General features: G+C 33.0%; 1 protein-coding gene across 1 annotated transcript in view; it reads left to right on the top strand.

Moving 5' to 3' along the window:
- The first annotated feature begins 278 nt into the window (after positions 1-278).
- Positions 279-22,416, top strand: part of LOC145318273 (uncharacterized) — a 31,637-nt gene continuing 9,499 nt past the window's right edge. The window contains exons 1-2 of the mRNA XM_080159588.1: positions 279-377; positions 21,035-21,180. Of these exons, the coding sequence (XP_080015714.1) occupies positions 306-377; positions 21,035-21,180 (218 nt within the window). The 5' untranslated portion in view covers positions 279-305. The remainder of the gene's footprint in view (positions 378-21,034; positions 21,181-22,416) is intronic.

Here is a 22,416-nt window from a genome sequence, read left to right as displayed (position 1 = left end):
AATCTACCTGTATGTATTCCCATCCACGATTCTTTTGTGCTTCGCTACTTATGGATGTTGCCACCCTGTTATAAGGTGATCCATCATTTTTATTTTTAATAAGAAAAAGTAAAAAAAGTTGTCAGTTAAAAAAATTAAATAAAAAAACAGTCATAAATCCTTCTTGACCTATAATAAGTTTCACTTTAAAGAAGAACCTTTTCTGTCCACCAATAACGGTTATACAGACATATGGACAGCCTCTTACTTTTATTTAAATATATCTTCAAAATTTGAATTTTTTAAAGTAAAAAGATTGCTAAAAAATGGCTGAGGACATAGTGGACCCAGATGAGCAACAAATTTGGAATTTGTTGAACATAGACCATCTTAACAAGGTTAGTCTAGTAGAGGTAAACACTAGAGGGGGAAGGCGTTAAATAACTGTATGTCCCCATCCCAAGGACCTTGTGTCGACTCTCAATTAGGTCTTTGAAAATCAACAAATAGTGTTGAGAATATTCACACAAGTTGCTAGCAGACAAAGAAGGTCCTTGGAAAAGAGGGGCAGGTAGTTATCTGTAAATACATCTATACTATACATCTGTTGTTAGTTTAATGTTTAAGCGCTGCTTTTCCTCAAGGTAATTAAAATAAATTAAAAATAAGGGGTGGGGGTTGTTTTTTTTTTCTCTAACCAATTAGGGGCCTATACTTACGGCACCTAACCCTGTGGGGGCTACCCTATAGCCAATATAACATAGATGACACATTACTAACACCTCCCCCCCATAATTTTAATTTATTAATTTATTAGGTAGGTACGTAACTGAAAACCATGAGGGAGGTGACTTTATATTAGGGTAAATTATACAGACCCCAAAAGCTCGTTTTGCTTTTTGATGGCTTAAATAACTTTTGGATTTATTAATAAATTTGACTTGGGTGTAAAATCTAACATATATTACTTTGAAGCCGGCTGTGAAAAAAAGTGGCTTCGAAAATGAGAGAATATATGCTATTAAGTAAAATTTCTTAGTATTTATATAGTAAAACTCCATATATAAAACTGAAGCCGGCTGCAAGATTTTTGGAACTTTTAGTGATTTTTTCACATATATTTTTCAATAAAATTCCTTTGATTAATTACCATTCTCAGATTTCGAGGAAAATAAATTTTTTTTTAAATAAGGGAAAATCAATAAAAATAAATTTTTCAAATTATTAAGTTTAAAAATCACTAAACTTATAATGATCGCTTCTAGTTTGGTTGTAATTTACCTAAAATGACTCTTTGAACCATTAAACCTAACTTTCTTGTTTATTGACCAATTTCAACCAATTTTTTCCCTTTCACCGGGAAACTCATTGGAGATTCCAAATCTGATATCGTAGTTTACCTAAAAAATGACTATTTGAACCAATATATCCAACTTTTTTGTTTATTGACCAATTTCAACCAATTTTTTCCATTTCACCGGGAAATTCATTGGAGATTACAAATCTGATATCGTAGTTTACCTAAAATGACTACTTGAACCAATAAATCCAACTTTCTTGTTTATTGACCAATTGCAACCAATTTTTTCCCTTTCACCGGGAAATTCATTGGAGATTACAAATCTGATATCGTAGTTTACCTAAAATGACTCCTTGAACCACTAAGCCCTACTTTTTTGTTTACTGACCAATTTCACAAAAAAATCAATGAAGATTCCAAATCTGATAACATAGTTTACCTAAATTGACTCTCTGAACCACTTAACCCAATTTCCTTTTTTTTATGGACTGATTTCAAGTAGGGGGTATAAATAAGAAAAAATATGATTTTGGACAAAGAGTTTTTAGCTAAGATTCTGTGAATGTTGTCATCCTTGTTTAAAAATAACTGACTTTTCCCTTCTTTCTTTTGTTATTTTGTTAAATTAGGACAGTCATGACAATAAAAGCGAAGCTCAAAAAATCAGGTTGCCTAACAAACAACATTTGTTATTTTAAGCAGCAAAGCTACTGTATAAATACAAAACTCAAACTGTAACGTGATTTTCTCGGCTCCTATTCCAAAAAACAAGGACAATTATGTTTTTAAAAGCGAATTTAAAGAAATCAGATTTACAGAAATCATTAACAAAATAGATTTGCTGAATGTATCTAAATATAATTTATATATTAACAAGGATGACAACATCCATAAAAGCAAAGCTTTGAAATGGCGGACCAAACGAACATTAACACTTGTAGAGTGTCAGAACTGAATAACCAGACCATAAATGTTAAAAAGTCAATACATAATTGCAAGTAATTTTTTTGAAAAACTGCTTAACTACAGGATAATGTTTAAGGACATACTTACATTTTAGGACTTGATTATAGAGATGCTTCACTTATAACATTGTTCTTTGTTGTCCTAGTAATCAGTATTCCAAAAATCAGACCAATCAGATAAATGTACAAAAAGTTTAAAATTAACATGTTTAAAATTGACATACGGACATTCTGGTAATGATTATAAAGTTGCTATGCTTTCTAAATCGTTTCTAACTACTACAGAAATCACCATGCAAAGTTTGAAATCGAAAGGATAATTCTAATAAGTCTATTTCAATAATTATATCAAACAAAAGATTTTTAAATGGACATACGGGCTTTCAGGTTACAATTATAGAGTTGCTACTCTTTCTAAAATGTACCTAAATGTTGTAGGAATCATCATGCAAGGTTTGAAATTGATAGAACAATTCTAACATGCTTTAATTAACAAAAAGATCTAACCGTTAGGGACGTAAAGACCAATCCTAAGTATAAAGAAGCTACGCCTTTAAAAATGTAGTTTATAAATGGAGTTAAATAAAATATCATTTATCATTAAAACCCCGCCAAAGATTTATGACATTTTTGACATTTAACAAAATACAAATGAGAACAATTTTAAGGGGGTTGTTTGTAATTGAACAAGGATGACAAAATCCATAAAAGTGAAGCTCTGAAACGATATGACAGACGAACATTAACTTTTGTTGAGTGTCAGAACTGACTATACAAAATATGAATAAATAAGATTTTACAAAATTTTAGGTAAATTTGTTGCAAAACTTCTTAAATACAGAATTCTGTTTAAGGACATACTGATATTTTTAATACTTGATTATAGAGATGCTTCGCGCATAATATTGTACCTTATTGTAATAGGAATCAGTAATCCAAAAATCAGACCAATCGGATGATTTTATCACATAAATAATTGTTATTAAAAATCAACATGTTTAAAATGGACGTACGGACATTCTGGTATCGATTATAGAGTTGCTATGCTTTATAATTCGTTCCTAACTACTACAGGAACCATCATGCATAGTTTGAAGTCGATAGGACAATTCTAACATGCCTAAATTAACAAAAAAAGCTATCCGTTACGACGGACGGACGGACAGACGGACGGACTGACCTACCCTAATTATAGAAAAGCTTCGCTTTTAAAAATAGATTTGGATTTCTCACTTATTTTAAAGTTGACTGTTTTGTAATTCTTTACAAAAGAATTTTAAAAGGGCAGCTCTTCTATAATTAGGGTTGGTCCGTCCGTAACAAATAGCTTTTTTCGTTTAATTAGGCGTGATAGGATTGTCCAATCGATTTCAAACTTTGCATGGTGATTCCTGTAGTAGTAAGGCACGATTTAGAAAGCGTAGCAACTCTATAATCATTACCAGAATGTCCGTATGTCCATTTCAACATGTTGATTTTTAACTTCATGATTATCGGATTCATTGATGTGAATTTCGGGATACTGATTACTGGGACAATAAAGTACAATGTTATAAGCGAAGCATATCTATAATCAAGTCCTAGAAATTTTAATATTATTTAAGAAGTTTTTCAAAAAAATTAGTTACAATTTTATTTCAACTTTTTTTAATTATGTTCTGATTATTCATTTCTGACTATCTTCAAGTGTTAATGTCCAATGGTCCTACTGTTTCAGAGCTTTGCTTTTATGGATGTTGTCATCCTTGTTTATTTAAGTTAATTCAAAACGTTTATAATGGGTGTACGACCTTTTGTCAGAATTATAGAGTTGGTTCGCTTTCCACAATGTACCTAATTGTATGAGACACTTCTAACATGCCTGGATTACCGAATCAAAAAAGCTAAAATGAACATAATGATTTTCTAGTAACTTGGAAATTAACATGAGAATTTTAACATGCCTAAATAAAAGATTAAGAGCTAACCGTTATGTGCGGAAGTAAAGATTGTAAGACTGATTTTAATGATAGAAAAGCCTCACTTTTATTAATATAATTAGTAATTTAAAACAAGGATGACAACATCCATGAAAGCGAAGCCCTAAAATGGTAGGACAAACGGACATTATCATTTGTATAGTGTAAGAACTGAATAATCAGAATATAAATGTATAAGAGTCGAACCAAAATTGTAAGTAAATTTGTTGAAAAACTGCTTGATACAGGATAATGTTAATGGACATACTTACAGTTTTAGGACTTGATTATAGAGTTGTTTCGCTTATAACATTATACTTTGTTGTCCCAGGAATCAGTGGCGTGCGAACCGAAGGGGGCATTTGGGGCAATCGCACCCCCCCCCCCACCTAGCGACCAAAACGCACCCCCCTAAAATGTTGCAGTCAATTAAATCAAAGAACAGTTACCGACATTGAGCAGGCTATAAAAAAAAATAATAAAAATCTAGAAAATCCACCAAGTATTATTTTAAGTGAATTTTACTTTAGCCGAAAAATCACGTAATAAAAATTATTTTAGCATTGTGTTTGTTTAGAGTTTTATCTTTAGCACAAGATTCTGTGTTCATAGACACCTTACCCAGCTTCTTACCTCTCATACAATCATTTGAGCCTTGAGGCCAAACAGTAAGTATCGAGAACTCAAAATCTATGATTTTTTGCAGGTTTGAGGAGGGCAATGATTTTGGATAGTTTCCAAATGGCAGGGATGTTGGCAGCGGAGATGGAGAGGTTGAAAAGTTTAGTGAGGTAGGAGATGCCATTTGGACCAAGGTGTTTAAGGTGAAGGATGTTAAGGTTGTCGGGGCCAAGTGCAGAGGAATTGGAGGAATTTTTAATTGCTTCAAGGACAAGGGCAGGGGTAAAAGGTTGGAAGTTTCTGTTAAGGTGGTTGCGGCGGCGGATTTTACGGATAATTTTTCTGGAGAAAGGGTTGGAAGTATGACGGGAGACAGAGGTGAATTGACTGGTGAAGGATTCGGCAATGTGGAGGTGGGAGGTGTGGACTTTGTTGTTGTTGAAGGAAATGGGTTGGTTGGAGGGAGGGGAGTTGTTTTTGCCGGAAAGGGACTTGAGGAGGGACCAGAATTTGGAAGGATTTGTTCTATGGTCGGATTTGGAAAGGGTTTCTTGCCATTTTTTGTTGGAATGTTGGTTTACTATTGCGGAGATTTGGTCATTAAGGATTTGAATTTGAGGATCATGGGGGTTGGTTTCTCTTAAGGAGTCTCTTTGCTGGATAAGGGGTTTAGCAGACTGAGGGAGGGTAGGGTTGGAATTTTTGATGAAGCCAGCAGGAACAGTGTGTTTGGAGGCAGTTTGGAGGATTTGGCGGAAAGTGGCTTCACCTTGGGAGCAGGAGGAAGGGTCAGGAAGGTCTTCAAAAAGGGTTTCAGTTTCTAGGGTAAAGGTGTCCCAGTCTGCTTTATGGAAGTTGTGGAAGGTTTTGACAGGGCGGGGGGTTCTGGTGATTTCGGGAATGGAGAGGAGAATGGGAAGGTGATCAGAACGGAGGGTGGTAAGGGTGTGCCAGGAGAAATCAAGGGCAAGGTGGGCAGAGCATAAGGAAAGGTCAGGGGAGGTAGGTTGGCCATTGGGGGGAAGGCGGGTAGGGGAATCCTCGTTGAGGAGGCAAAGGCTGCTCTCATTGAGAGCTTCCAGCAGAGCCTCCCCACGATTCATGGCAGATTGGTCAAGGGTAATGGAGTTCCAGGCAGGGTTGTGGGCATTGAAGTCACCGACTAGGATAAGGTCATTTGGATTTTCAAAAAGGAGGTTAAAGTCAGGGGTGTATTGTGGGGGGCAGGAGGAGTGTGGGGGGAGGTAAAGGTTGATGATTTGTAGAGGGGAGCCATTGCGGGAAATTTGGATGCCATCAACCTCAAGGGGGCCATTGGAGAGGTGGTTGAGGTTAAGGTGTGTGAAGGGGATGTCTTCGGCAATGAGGAAGGCTATTCCTCCACCAGGTCGGTCTTGTCGATCCTTCCTGATGAAGTTATAGCCAGGGAGGGGTTTAGGATTGGATTTGCAGGAGAGTTTAGTTTCTTGGAGGCAGGTAATTGGGATGTTAAGGGTTGAAATAAGGTTGTGGAGTTCATCTTGGGTGGTAAGGAGACCATTACAGTTGAATTGGAGGATGAAAGGTTTACCAGGAGGTTTGCGGGGGGCAGGGGTGGGGGGAGGAGGGGGCGGGGGTGATTGAGGGTGTGGTGGTGATGGAGGTGCTGTTGGGGAAGGTGGGGGAGACGGGGAGTTGGGTGTGGAGGGTGAGGGAGGGGGGGAATTTTGGGGGGAACAGGAGGGGCATATCCAGAAGGGGGAGTAGTGGGTGGAGGATGGAAGGAGGGAACATTTGGGGTGGACCCATTGGAGGCAGGAGTTACATTGGAAGGAGCCAGTGGATTTTGTAACACCTAAGGAACAGATAGGGCATGGAAATTTGGGGCCACGGGATTTAGGTGGGGGTGTTGATTGTTGGGGGGAAATGGGTGAGAAGGGGGTAGGGGAGGCAGAGATGCAGGGTGGACAGGACCAGTTAGAATTGTATTCGGATTTGGATGAGAGGAGGGAACATTTGGGATGAACCCAAAGTTGGCAGGAGTTACAGAGGAAGGCACCAGAGGAGCGGGTTATGTTGCGGGAGCAGGTAGAGCAAGGGTATTTGGGATTCTGTAGACTCAAAATTATGTAACGAGAACTAATTTTAATGAAATTTTGGCCTCTTAAAAATCAAGTAAAAATCTATGAAAATCAGTTCTAAATACATACTTTTTGGCTTTAAATGAGTTATATGAGAGTTAGGAGGGTGGTTAAGTACAATATCAACGTGTCTTGATATGAGGAATATAATTTTAGATAATTACAGAGATCTAAAATGAAGATTTCATTATGTTTTAAAAGGTACGGTGCAAATGCAAAATCACAAAAAGTTTGGTTCGCTATACAAAACTTGATTTTTGACTAGGATTTGCATTGAGTTTTACCTTAGGCATGTCAAGACGCTTCTGTAGACACCTTAACCTCCTTCCTAGCTCTCATACAAGTCATTTAATCCTTAAAAGTATGTATAAAGACCTCAAAATCTAAAAATATCCCATTTTGAACCATCTAAGTTTTCAACTTTATTCGGGCCACAGTTGAACCAGGTAGGTTGTAAGGTGTCTAAAAGTATCAAAAAAGGTACTACGTCAAACACTTGATACGTCAAATACTAGGTAGACAAACAGTAGACAGACAAACCCTAGACACGACATATGCTAGATATGACAAACGCTAGAATGCGACAAACACTATTAAATCTTATTTTTTTCTCTTTAATTAAAGAAAATTGCAGAAATATCCGCCTCCTTAAAAAATAGGTAATTGTATTTTTCAGTTTTAAGCAAGTATATTCATAATAATTTTTTTTTATTTAATACCTATATTTGCGATTATTTTTATTTAATGAAATCTTTAAATTTTTAACATGTACAAAACGGCCTACTGTATTGCATCAAGATCCATGACAGATCTGTATAGGAAATAAACGTCTATAAATGAGCTTGAATTCTCCACGAATATAATGTTTAAAACTCATAGTGCTCAAATAATCCCTAATAAACTCTCATTGACCAGAACGATAAGACCCATTATTCTCCTTTTAGCATCATAAATTCAGTTTGTTTAATTCATGTTGCTATTTGAATAACATTGAAGTATTTGATTTCTATTCATAAAACAGAAAACTTAAATTTGTAATATAGTAAATATAAGAAAACTTAGTTTTAATATAAATTGATTCGTGCAACAATCCCGTAATGTGGTTTGATATTAAACTAAACATTTTAACCCTTTCAGAGAGGGGGGGCCTCTACAAATTCTTAACTGACCGTATTTTATACCTTAATATTTGCATCAGCCTTATACCTTTCCAGTACAGATATTTATTATTCTCAAGAACATTACAGACCAGTGAACAACGTGAACTGTAGGCTAGTCAGTGATAGATTTAATATTACAAAATCAATCACTAAAAAGAAGAATTGCAATTTTGATCTGACAAAACATAACTTTTGCTTAACTTACTGACAACATACCTATGATTTTGAGTAGCTGCGCTGAATTAATATTTTTACAGATGGCTATCATTCTTTTATTTCATTAATACACCAAATTTAATGAATTTATTGATTATAATCTTTTCCATATTTTTACTTGGCCATTTTTAAATGGTCAAACAATTAATGCTCATAAAATGTTGTTCATCCTTAGTTTATATTACTCCGCCCATTTATATCTCCCTTTGTTGTTTAAACAAAGCTAATGTAAGAATAGTTATTTCTCGTATCGTATTATAAACGGCTTTCCGCGGATATAGAGTGTACAATTATAAAATTAAAACTAGTTTTTTTAGCCCCGAGGTGCCGAAGGCACCGGCTAAAAGTTTGTAAAGGGTTTGTTAAATTTAGAAAATTATAAACTAAGAAAAAAATCATGCAAAGCGAAATCACATCTTGTTTTTGATGAAATATATTGAGGTTTTATGGTGCGATTTTTATCTTACAAGATGTTGGACCCAGCCAACTGCTGGCTGGATGGGCAAAAATATGAACCAATACGCCAGCCTGCCCCTTTTTATCCAATTTATTTCCCTTGCCCCATGCCCCCACCTCACTTCTCCCTTTTCCTATGGTGTGCTTAAAAAAGGGAGATGGGAGGAGAGGGGAGTGAAATAGAGTATGGAGGGGGGGCCATGTATTCTCAACTCTCTGTCTGCTAGATTCAAAACTAAAACAACGAGTAGCGGCATTTTATGCGCTAGTACCCAAACTCAGTCAGAAACTGCTAAATTCTTGCACATTCCCTTTAAGCCAGTACCCAAAGTCTGAGACTACTAAAAATTGAATATTCGATCCATTGTCCCCTCCCTTACTCCCTGTATTATACTAGTCCTCAAAGTTTTATAGGAACTTTTTTTATTTGTTGACTAACAACTTTTGGTACTTAAATGAATTTTGATTGGTTGGTTTAATAAGTTGAGTGTTCAAATGTTTCAACAACTAAGTTTACGATATAATGGATGTGCATAGATTTTTCGGCCATTATCTTATCCCTTTAGATTCCTGCATTGATAGTAATATACATTTAGTATTTATGAACAAAAAATGGATGAATATTTTTTAAGTTTAAATTCTAGCGTATGTCGCTTCTAGTGTTTGTCGCACTTGAAAAATTCTACTGTTTGTCTCAAAAATGAAAATTCTACTGTCGCAGTCTAGTTTTTGACGCATCTATTGTTTGTCTGTCTAGCGTTTGAGGCATCTTCTGTTTGTCTGTCTAACGTTTGTCGCATCTACTGTTTGACGTATTTAGTGTTTGACCAAAAAAACATATGATACCTTTGAAATTTCATTTTCCAACTAATGAAAATTTTCATAGAATAGAATGTTTGGTTAAAAGTGTGGACACTAGTAATTTGTAATCAACCAATAAAAGTACCCAAATAATAGAGCCAATATTTTATTCTCGAATATATTATAAGTTCTCTCATCCATTGGCTCTAATAATTTGGGCACATTTGTTGAACCTTGATTAGTTGGTACCAACTAGCAGGGTCATAATTTTGATATAAAATCTTAGTTGGTTCTAACTTACAGTTTCTACTAATTTGGGGTTTACTGAGGATGTATATCAATTTACTTCACGTTGTCTTATCCCTTTAGCTCCCTGAATTTAAATGCAACCCCCCTTATTCATTTGCTATTTATTATTAAATAATCACCTAATCTTAAGGGATAAGACAATGGACGCAAAAAATAACATTCATTACAATCTTAAAAACCTCTTTTGTAGATGAAAATATAAGGTTGAAAAATTTAGATTCAAAATTTAACAATGGTGACAATATCCATAAGTAGCGAAGCACAAAATCTATTGTGAAATAAACAGACGGACAAAGTGGAATATAGGGTAAATTAATTGTTATCATAAAAAAGAAAAAATGAGATATATTCAATAAATATGCAAGAACTTAAAATCATGAAAAATGAAAAATATTTTAAAATCTGACCATAAATACCAAAGATGTGGGGGGAAATGTGAATAATATAAAAATAGCCAATAACCTGCTAAACAGCGGTCCAACTGCCATGGATGTCTTTCGGAAAACGAGGGGAAATCAATTTTAATATCCTTAACTACAAAAATTTGAATATCATAATTCCCTGAATTAGATAGACTGTGGTTATAAAACTTTGGGGACCATTTCATGATTCTACTATACCTTCCCTGTGAATCTTATTATAGATTATTAGCATAGATAAGTTCGATAATGCTTACATTATTTTGTTGCCAAATTTACAAAGATATAGGGGACCATAAACTGTAAGTTACACAGGTACCCAAAGTTATATAACCAAGTTTTCTTATTTGGTGGGTACTTTTGTTGTTTTCCATTTGTTGATTTCAACAAGTAGTGTGCAAACTTCTAACCAATTATTTTAATCTAAAAAGATTGGGTAATTTTTTATTTTTGGATATGTATTATGTACATCAATTATCGTCCCTTGTATATAAATATATATAACTAATTAATTGAAATTATTAAAATGATACAATGCATGTATTATGCCTGTTACTTATCAAATCGTCTATTTTTAAAACTAAATAAAATATTATTGAAAATGCAATTTTGTTTAATTTCAAAAGCTTATAATAAGTCAATAACTACAATTACCTATGCTAGGGGCGCAGCTGTAAGATTTTAAAATTGAAGCATATTTCTATAGTCTACATGTGAAAAACAGTTGAAATAGTTGACTATTTAGATTAATTAGCTGTGCTTCAAAAAAGAAAACAAATCATAAAACTTGACACCTTTTGGACAGGAATATAAAATCTAAAAAAATGATCAATGCTGTGTGCGTGTTTTGAAAGAGTAGTTAAAGTAATTATAGGGTAGCTTCCTTTCTAAACTACAAGATAATTCCTGATAAAAAGAAGTGCAAACCTTGGTATTTTATTTATATTTAATTTCTTTGGTAAAACTGTGATATTAATTCATTGCATTTTTCTTTGATTATTCGTTTCTCGCCACATACACACACACAAATACAGACCTCCTTTGCTTCTAGAATTTAAGCCTTGAGAAAAAAAGGACTGATAAACAAGTATGACAACATTCATAAAGCTAGTTAAAAGTTTGATTAAAAGCTATAATTATTATATTTCTTTCTTAAACGTCTAAAGAGAGAGAGAGAGAGAGAGAGAGAGAGAGAGAGAGAGAGAGAGAGAGAGAGAGAGAGAGAGAGAGAGAGAGAGAGAGAGAGAGAGAGAGAGAGAGGGGAGAGATCTGATTTTTGATATGTTGATTCCTGGGACAACAAAGTATAATGTTATAAGCAAAGCAACTTTATAATCAAGACCTAAAAATATAATTATGTCCATAAACATTTTCCTGTATCAAGCAGATTTTCAACAAATTTACTCACAATTTTGCTTCGACTCTTTAATTTTATATTCTGATAATTCAGTTCTGACTATATAAGTGTTACTATCCTTTTGTCCTACCGTTTCAGTGCTTCGCTTTTATGGATGTTGTCATCCTTGTTTTTGATAGAATGTAGGCCCTTACTTATAATATCATTATAATAAAGTAACAAGATGTTTGTCTGGTTCTCATTTACAGGGAAGTTTTTCATAAGTCCTGTTAATGAAAATATATTAAGAATTAACTAAACAAGGATGATAAAAGCCATAAATACAGAGCTCAATAAAATGACGGGAATATGAACAAACATAGTAAAGTGACTTAGGGAGTGATAGAAGAGACATTCGGCTAAAAATTGCACCTGTACTGGAAGTTCTCTAACCAAGTAATCTTATTCGTTGGCACAAAAGCTTCAGGTACTGTTAAAAATTCTGTTTGGTTGATTTCAATTACTATTACTGTCCAAACTTTTAAATCAATAATTTTAATATACCGTCACAGGGAAGTCTTATTCATAATGATTGGGGATTAGATCTTTTCATGAAAATACACTTTTTCGAATTTTAGTCTTCTGCTAACCTAAAAAGTTACTTTAGGAGCCTAGAAATACATGTACAAAATTTCAGCTCTCTATCTCTACTGGCGACCTAGCGCCAGGCATGTAAAATATTAACAGATAACGGTAGCACGGCGGTTTTAACAATATCTCAGCAATGTGCAGGTTTTAAGCTTTTCTGCATATTTCAATTTAAACACTTAAGGACAAAGATATATTATCCCCAAAATCTTTTGTCAAAGTCTACTCTACACCTAGCGCCAGTCAGTTTTCTAAAATCATGCATTTTATACCTGTGAAAATAGAAATCGCCAGCGCTAGGTGTAGAGTAGACTTTAACAAAAGATTTTTGGGATATTATAACTTATTTTTAAAGATATCAACCTGATTTTTTAAAAATCTTTTGTTACCATAATTGAACTCAGTAACATTTACAGATTTCATTTTGGGACTTTCCTTCTGGGGGCTTGTTTGGCAAAAGACCCCCAAAAACTTAAAATATGAGTTCTGGACTTATTTTTAAAGGTAACAACCTAATTTTGTTTGAGAAAACTTTTTTTCACATAACCAAACTCAGCAATCTATACAGATTTCATTTTGGGACTTTCCTTCCAGGTGCTAGTGGAGCAAAAGACCCCCAAAAACACAAAAAATATGAGTTCTGAGCTTATTTTTAAAGATATCAACCTGATTATTTTATAGAAAATCTTTAAAATAAAACAGAACTCAGTAATGATTACACATTTCATTTAAGGACTTTCCTTTGAGGGGCTTGTGGAGCAAAAGACCCCCAAAAACACAAAAAATATCAGTTCTGAGCTGATATTTAAAGATATAAAACTGATTTTTTTAAAGAAAACTTTTTTAACATAATCAAACTCAGCAGGGGCGTCCAAGCTTTTTTTTGGGGGGGGGGGGTAAAATTAGCTTGGAGGGGGGGGGGTGGTAATTACCCCCCCTGAAATCTGTTGGTAAACAAAATTTGCCCCCAGGGTAAAAAATTTTTTAATTTTTTTTTTGGGGGGGGGGGGTAATTTTAATTTTATTAAATATTTGGTATTTTTTGTTAGAGATTTTTTATTTTGGGGGGGGGGGTATTCAAAATTGTTTACCCCTCCTAAATGGTTGATATCTTTAAATATCAGCTCAGAACTCATATTTTTTGTGTTTTGGGGGGTCTTTTGCTCCACAAGCCCCTCAAAGGAAAGTCCCAAAATGAAATGTGTAATCATTACTCAGTTCAGTTTTATTTAAAAAATTTTCTTTAAAAAAATCAGGTTGATATCTTTAAAAATAAGCTCAGAACTCATATTTTTTGTGTTTTGGGGGGTCTTTTGCTCCACTAGCACCTGGAAGGAAAGTCCCAAAATGAAATCTGTACAAGTTGCTGAGTTTGGTTATGTGAAAAAAGTTTTCTAAAAAAAATTAGGTTGATATCTTTAAAAATAAGTCCAGAACTCATATTTTTAGTTTTTGGGGGTCTTTTGCCAAACAAGCCCCTAGAAGGAAAGTCCCAAAATGAAATCTGTAAATGTTACTGAGTTCAATTATGGTAACAAAAAATTTCAAAAAAAATAAGGTTGATATCTTTAAAAATAAGCCCAGAACTCATATTATTAGTGTTTTGGTAAGTCTTTTGCTCCACAAGCCCCTAGAAGGAAAGTCCCAAAATTAAATGTGTAATGATTACTTAGTTCAGTTTTATTTAAAAAGCTTTCTTTCTCTGTGTTGATATCTCTTTTACTTCTTGAGATAACTACTGTTGGCCGAAGAGGGGGGCAAGTAGGGTCACAGAACTTTAACAGCCAGTTTTTGCCGGTTTTGGTGCTGAAGGCGCCGATTTTTTTTAACTGAGCATAATATCTTAATAAGTTGTAACTATAAGCAGTGAAAAAATTGACAAAAAAAGATATTTTTTAGGCCTTTTCAAAGGGCAGTTTTGAAATCCCGTTATTTCATAAAAAAAAAATTAAAATGCCTAGAGAATGGCTTGGAAGATGAATTTAGGTGTTCTGCATATTTCAATTTAAACACATAAGGCCAAAGATATAACATCCCAAAAATCTTTTGTCAAAGTCTACTCTACACCTAGCGCTGGCGATTTCTATTTTCACAGGAATAAAATGCATGATTTTAGAAAACTAACTCGCGCTAGGTGTAGAGTAGACTTTGACAAAAGATTTTTGGGATAATATATCTTTGCCCTTATGTGTTTAAATTGAAATATGCAGAAGAGCTTAAAACCTGCACATTGCTGAGATATTGTTAAAACCGCCGTGCTACCGTTATCTGTTGATATTTTACATGCCTGGCACTAGGTCGCCAGTAGAGATAGAGAGCTGAAATTTTGTACATGTATTTCTAGGCTCCTAAAGTAACTTTTTAGGTTAGCAGAAGACTAAGATTCGAAAAACAGTATTTTCATGAAAAGATCTATTGGGGATGTATATTTATTAAAAAATTCTTATCCCTTTGATAGTCGCTCATTCGCTGGTTTAAAAACTATTGTGACTTTCTTCATACATAGATACGTTGCACATCAATTTACTCCATTGTCTTAGAATCCTTGTTTTATCATTATTTAAAATTGTCATAGGGTCTATAAGTAAGATATTTATTTTTTTAAAAAAATGTTATATTTAAATACGTAAAAACTAGCAGATATCATATCGTTGCTATTATGCCTATCTGCTACAGGCATGGATATAGAATACTTGTATATTGTGGCATATGAATTTTGTCAATTTAGGTTGCTAATATAGTCCTTAGATATAAATAAACAAGGCAGGACAAACGAACAGTGACACTTGTAAAGTGTCAGAACTTAATAAGCAGAACAAGTGTTCATATTTGTTTGTCCTACCATTTTAGAGCTTTGCTTTTATGGATGTTGTCATCCTTGTTCTTTAATCATTTAATCTAATATTGTATTTTTAATGATATGATGAAAACGATTAACTATCATTTAAATATTTTAATTGATTCACAAAATCTAATTTTAAATTATTAAAATCATAAACATTAAAAGAGAGCGGTTGCTTTCTCAGAATTCCATAAAGGTGTGTGTTTTAAGGCTTTTAAATAGAAGAAGAACTATTATATTTGGCATGCCAGTTGCTTTAATTGAGTATTACACAGATTTATGAAGAAGAAAAAACGCAGTCGAACCGCCGAATATTTTATTCGCGATTTCTCGCCAAATTAGAAAAACTTTTTTCTAAAAATTTTCTCCTGGCACTTGACACATGTTCTTGATATTTAAATCAAAAAATCACAAGTGTCCAGAGCAACTTTATTAGAAAATAATAAGTTTGTCTCAAATTTGTGTAATTTAGCAAGATAAAACAAAAAGAAATTGTCGTGATAAATAGGTTTCCGGCGACATAGCGGCTTTGTTACCGTTTGTTCACAGTTTTACAGGGTCATTTAAGAGAAATGATTTAAAAAAAACTTATTGTAGAATATTATGTTATAGAAACTGTACAGCAATATAACGGCTATTTATTAGGGTAATTTCTATTTAGTTTCCTTAATTAGATATTTTGTAATTTTATATGTTTTCATCTGTTTAACAGCTGCATCTAGAGATTTCACATTTTGCATTGTGATTCCTGTAGTAGTTAGGTAAAATGTAGAAAGTGCATCAACTCTATAATCAAAATCAGAATGTCCGTACGTCCAATTTTAACATGTCGATTTTAACTATTTTAACAACAAGTTTGTAGTGATATTATTATCCGATTAATCTGATTTTTGGAATACTAATTCCTAAGACAACAAAGTACAATGTTATAAGCGATGCATATCTATAATTAAGTCCTAAAAATGTTAGTATGCCCTTAAACATTTCCCCATATTTAAACAGTTTTTAACAAATTTAACGTTTAACGCCACCTACCCCGCCTATCCTCCAACCGTTAGGGGTTAATATTACAGATTGAGGGTAGTAATAGTTCAGTAGATTATTTGCATAGAAGAAAGATCATTTAATAGTTACTTACTTTTTAAGTTTTGACCTTAATTTCATATATTAAATCCCCAGTTTATGAAGAAATTTTTTTTGACTTTAATATCTTGTAATTTGGCCGGTTATCTGAACATTATGGGGTCTATTTACAAGATTTCAAGTACTTTAGAAAGTTTTATTTTTTTAAAAAGACAAGACTTTCTATCTATCTATCTATCTATCTATCTATCTATCTATCTATCTATCTATCTATCTATAGTTATATCTATCTATCTATCTATCTATCTATCTATCTATCTATCTATCTAACTATCTATTCAATACATAAATACACAAAAATTTTAATTCGTAAAAATAAACCGAGGTTGATCGCATACACAAAAATTAAAATTTGTAAAAAAAATATTCAAAATTTTTTTGAGGGGGGAATTCATGGGGGCTTTTTGTTTACAAAAATTTTAAAAAATTTAAGATTTTAGAAGTGGGGATTTTTTTTTATTTTTGGGGGGGTTGGGGTGTCCCACCACCCAAGGAAATAGATTAAAACCATCACAGGACCAGTAGGTATATTCCCTGAAGAGTAGAGCCCAATCGGTTCAGCAGTTACTGAGATCTTAAGCTTCAGACGGACAGACAGACGGACAGACAGCTACTTTGTATTATAGATAGAATAGCTACACTTTTTATAAACATTTTATTATTAAATAATGTTTCTAATTTTGAACGGCCATACAAAGCCAGTTTAAAGAGCTTTGCTAGTAAGATATCTTTTAATAACTAAAGTAAAAAAAAGAATCAACCTCGGGCTGTGAATTAATTTATGTAAGTATGATGTTAGATCTTGAAAACGGCTATTCTGAAGGCTACAAAATTTAGGGAAGATTCACCTTGGCCTTTATTAAGGTTGAGGATATTTAAAACAATTCTCCTTCCCCACCTTAAAAAATATAAATTTATAGGTTGTTTTGGTGACTTCTGATGGTTAGTATGGCGGTCAGAAATTTTAATTAAAAAAAAACTAGGATTGCAACATCAATAAAAGCGAAGCTATAAATCTAGATGGTATGACAAACGAACGTTAACATAAATTGTATATATGTGATGAAAAATTACTTAAATACAGGATTCTGTTAAAAGACATTCTTACATTTTAGGATAAAATTATGAAGATGGTTCGCTTATAATATTGTATGTGTTGTTCTAGGAACCAATACTCAAAAAATCAAATGAATAGGATAAAGATATCATACAAAAAAATGTTGTAATTAAAAGGAAAGACAAACGAACGTAATCACCTGTAGAGTGTCAGATCTGTATAAGCAGAATGTAAATGTAAAAGCATAAACAAAATTGGAAGAAAAATTGCTTAAATACAAGATAATGTTTATGGACATACTTACATTTTTAGGATTTGATTATAGAGATGCTTCGCTTATTACATTGTATTTTGTTGTCCTAGGAATCAGCATTCTAAAAACCAGATGAATAGGATAATTAAATCACATGAAATATTGTTGTCAAAAAACTTAAAAAACAACATATTTTAAATGTACGTACAGACATTCTGTTAACGATTATAGAGTTGTTACGTATCTTAAATCGTACCTTACTATTATAGGAATCATCATGCAAAGTTTGAAAACGGTTTGGACAATGTCTAAATGAATGAAAAGAGCTAATCGTACAGACGGACTGACCAACTTTCATAATAGAAAAACTTAAAAATCTATTAGGATGGTGGTATATAAAGTCTAATGCCTAGATTATATTAAACAACTATTAACTTTTGAACCATGAAACATTGTCAAAGCAAACATTTTCTATAAATAGGGACTGTATGTCCTAAATCTGGATCATTAATTTAGGCCTGTTTGAATTTTCCTTCCGTTTTAATCATGTCATGATGATTCCTGTAATCATGCCTTAAAAATAAATGAATTAAAAGTATCTAAGCAATCTTCCAACAAATTTACTTACAATTGTGCGTTGTGGATGTTTAAATCATTGTTTTAAAAAATACAGGAAAATTGTTTAATAAAATGAGTTTTCATGGCTTTCCATGATCAAATTTTTTTATAGCACTGACTCGCCCCAAAGGAATGTACAGACAGGAGGACGTGTTTTACCACATTTTCAAAGGTCAAAATTTCATAGAGTTTTAGTTCTAATTGAGAGTGTATGTGAAATCACCTATTTTTTTCTTACTAAAACACTTTAATTGTTCTCTATCTCTCTATTTGTCTATCGATATGGTTGTCTTTTTTATTTTTACCTGATTTTTACTTTTTTTATAATATAGCCATTTCAGATTAAAAAAATATCTATATTTCAAAAAAAAAATGAAAATCTGTGTTAAAAATGACATAATTAATTACTTAATCTAACAAGGGAACATTTGTTGGAAAAAAGGTGTCAGATATCTCCCACCAACTTCGCTAAAATTGAAAGTTCTTATTCTGTAAAACAAGAATGACAGTATCCAGAAAAGCGAAGCTCTGAAACGGTTGGACAAGCGCTCATTGAAATTTGTAGAGTGTCGAACTGAATAATCAGATTATAAATGTATAAAAGACGAATCAAAATTGTAAGTTTTGTTAAAAAACTGCTGAAATACAGGATAATGTTTAAGGACATACTTACATATCGGACAATTATATCACATAAAATTAGTTGTAAAAAAGTTAAAATCAGCATGTTTAAAATGGGCGTACGGACATTCTGGTAACGATTATAGAGTAGCTATGCTTTATAAATCGTACCTATCTCCTACAGGAATAACCATGAAAAGTTTGAAATCGATAAGACAATTCTATAATGCCTAAATTAACCAAAAAAGCTGTCTGTTTCAGACGGAGTTCAGACGGACGGACGGACTGACCCTAATTATAGTAAGGCTTCGCTTTTTTGTTAAAAAGTCAAGTGTAAAAAGGGAGACCTTAATAGTTGAAATGGGACGGCGGGTTACAAATAATTATTAAACATTTATTGGACCTTAAGGGATAAGATATTAGAGGATAAATTCAGGGGCGTCCAAGCTTTTATATTTGGGGGGGAGGGGAAAATTTTGAAAATAAAAATTTTGAGGGTGCCTACGGCACCCCCAAGCTCATTTTGGGGGGGGGGGTAATCTTCATTTCATAGAGGCATTTTTTTTATTTGGGGGGGGGGGGGGTAATCACCCCTTCCCCCCCCCCTTGGACATCTATGGATAAGTTGATAAACAACATTCTCAATAACGATAAATTAAATTACCCTATCTTTACCTCATTTGTTGAAAAGTTTGAAACCAACAAATAAAAATTTAATAAAAGTACCCAATGTTTTTTTGTCAACAAATAAAATCAAGTAGTTGAAAAGCTTTGAGTACGAGTGAAATTTACAGTTCAATGTCCTTTCCATCCCTGAAATATCTACCCATCATCCAAATACTAAAAAAACATTTTTTTAGGAAATATAGCACACCAACTCTACTGTGTTGGATTTGATTTAAATAGTAGCCATACAAATTAAATATATATACGTTATTCAATTGCATTAATCTAGCAGAACTTTGTGTTATATCATAAATTAAACATTTTTAAAAAAATTATGTTTTAAAAAATAATGTTTTTTTATCCGAACCCCTTGGATGTCCTTGATTTTTTGCATAAACCTTCCAGGACTAATAAAAGCTTTATTAATAATTTTAAGACTTATTGTATTAAAAATATGGTATCGGGTCCCCCCCCCCCCAAAAAAAAAAAGTAGCCTAAACCCTAAATAGTTTAGCCATGACATTTGTAAAATTCCCTTGGAAATTTGTATTGATTCCTCCTCCAAAGAACTTAGAACCTACCCTGGAACTCTGTATAACTTCCCTGAAAATTTTGTTATAATCGGTCCAGCCGTTAATAAGATCTTAGTTGACACACATACATACAGAACGATAAATTGATAAATGGGAAAGGTTGTGTAATTACAAAAAAATATGTTTTAAAAAGCTAAAATTTTTGTATCAATCGGTCCAGCGGTTAAATGTTGTGTGATTTAACCGTTTATGAGATCTTTATTAACCTATAAATACAGACAGATAAATTGATTTATAGAGAAGCCATAATGTAGAAAAATGATTTTCAATTTGGAAAGTTTAGTGATTTTTTGCCTTAAAAAAATATTTCCTTCAGAAAAATTAATTAAGTATTAATAGATAGATATCCTGCAGCCGAATTACATATATTTTCAGTTTTTATCAAGGGGTTAAATTTGGAAGAAAAAAAGGGTTTAAGTATCCTCAAATATTTTTTATAGGAGTTTATTTTTAGTAAAAAGGGGTTGAGAGCTGTCACATATATTTTCATCTTTTTTCGGCTTTGAAAGTGTTTTTCACAGCCGGCTTCGAAATAATATATATATACATCTAAATCTAACAATTTAATCTAAACATGGGAAAATTTTGTTAATCATAATTTGGTGGTACATCAATTCAACGTTCATTTTCTTATCCCCTAAGGTCCTGTTCATAAGGTTTTATTTGAGGAACAGTTCTTGTAGACATCTTTGCTGGCGTTGTATTCAAGAGCGGGCACTGGATTGTTAAAAAAAAATGCGCGAAACGCACCAAATATTTCGACAACCCCCCATATAAAAGTCTAAATTGAGGGGGGGGGGGGGGGTGTTGGTTTAATAAGCAGAAAATTTAACTTAAACGCTTAAACTTTAAAGGAGGATGTTTAAACTGAAAAATTCCTGTCTGTCTGTTTTTTTTTATATGCGTATGTCTCAAAATAACAAAATTTACCACATTTATTGTTATATTTTTAGTTGGAGAGTTTATTTACCAGCGTGCAGGGCAGTGTAGTTGGCTCTCTGTCTATAACTGATTCAGTGTATAGTAGCAACCTTCCCAGTGATAGGATGGCTAAATCTGATTTTATACTCTCCGTATCATCTATACTTGGTAATGAAAGGTAGGCTTCTATTTTATCTAATACCAGCGGCTACGCCCCTAGAGGACTCTAGGGACACTTGAAGAGGGGGGAGTTGAATTCGATAACCCAATTTTTTATTTCAGATTTAAAAAGGTCTATGAGAAGCTACCCTGTAAAGGAGAATCATATCGGTTCAGCGGTTAGCGAGATCCTTAAAGATTTTATTTAACCTTGTCAATATTTTAACTTTGCATTATGTATTTTGTACGGTTGCGCCTGTTCAAGGGACAATGCAATCCCTGCTATCTCATGCTTCTGACATAGCAGCAGTAAGTATCATTTCCTAATATCTCTAGTATGACATTGGGTGATCCAGACTCGAACCCGATACCTTCAGTGGTTAGGGAGATCCTTCAGTAGACACACAGATACAGATCCTGTTACTTTTTAAAATAACACTCGTTTAAATAAAAATAGTTTTTTTTAAATTTAATCTGAATTTTTTTACTTTTTGTTTTTAATATGAATTACATTTTAATCTTAAACAGGTTAATTCATTAGATTCTATTCTTTTCATATGCAAAATAATCTAGAATTACCGAGCTAATTTTGTTTGCCCAGTTTAGGTTAAAATTAGAAGAAAGGCTATTCTAAATTTACAGTTGATACGTTTTAGTAACTTTGCCTTTTTAAATAAACACAGTGGAATCAATAAATAAAGAATAGAATATTATATTTTCCAGTATAGCTCTCTGAATCTGATTAAATTACGCTGACTCATACTGAAAAATGATGTATCGTATGAAAGAGAATTTTCCACGGAAAATAAAGATTATAACATAAAATTAATCTGTATTTTGTCAGGCCTGGTGTATGGCCTCTTGGGGCCAACAAAACTGGAAATAGACGTATATTTTGAAAAAATTCTATCTATGGAAAACTGTCTTTAATACAGAGCTGATAAAGAACTATTACAAACCTATTTCAGAGTTATATTTTTTGGACAAAGTACTTATTTTATGACTTTTTTAGAAACCCAGCACGAATTTCATTTTCCTCAAAAATTGCATGTCTCATTTCCCCATATTTTCTATAAAATGTTGTTCGGTCTGTAATGATACCCAGGAGTGTGAATATTCATTCTTGCTGTAAAGTTTAGTATCGCATCGTATTATAGACAGCTTTCCGCGGAGAGTAAAATGCAAATTTTATTATTTATCATTTATTATTCGTAAAACATTGTTTATATATATGTATATACAGTGTGTTTTTTTA

Source organism: Acartia tonsa, chromosome 4, assembly GCF_053477335.1.
Source record: "Acartia tonsa isolate MP-2025a chromosome 4, ASM5347733v1, whole genome shotgun sequence".
In the NCBI taxonomy this organism is placed as follows: Eukaryota; Metazoa; Arthropoda; class Copepoda; order Calanoida; family Acartiidae; genus Acartia; species Acartia tonsa.
Note: the sequence above shows the minus strand (reverse complement) of the source record. Positions and strands in the feature narration are given on the sequence as shown.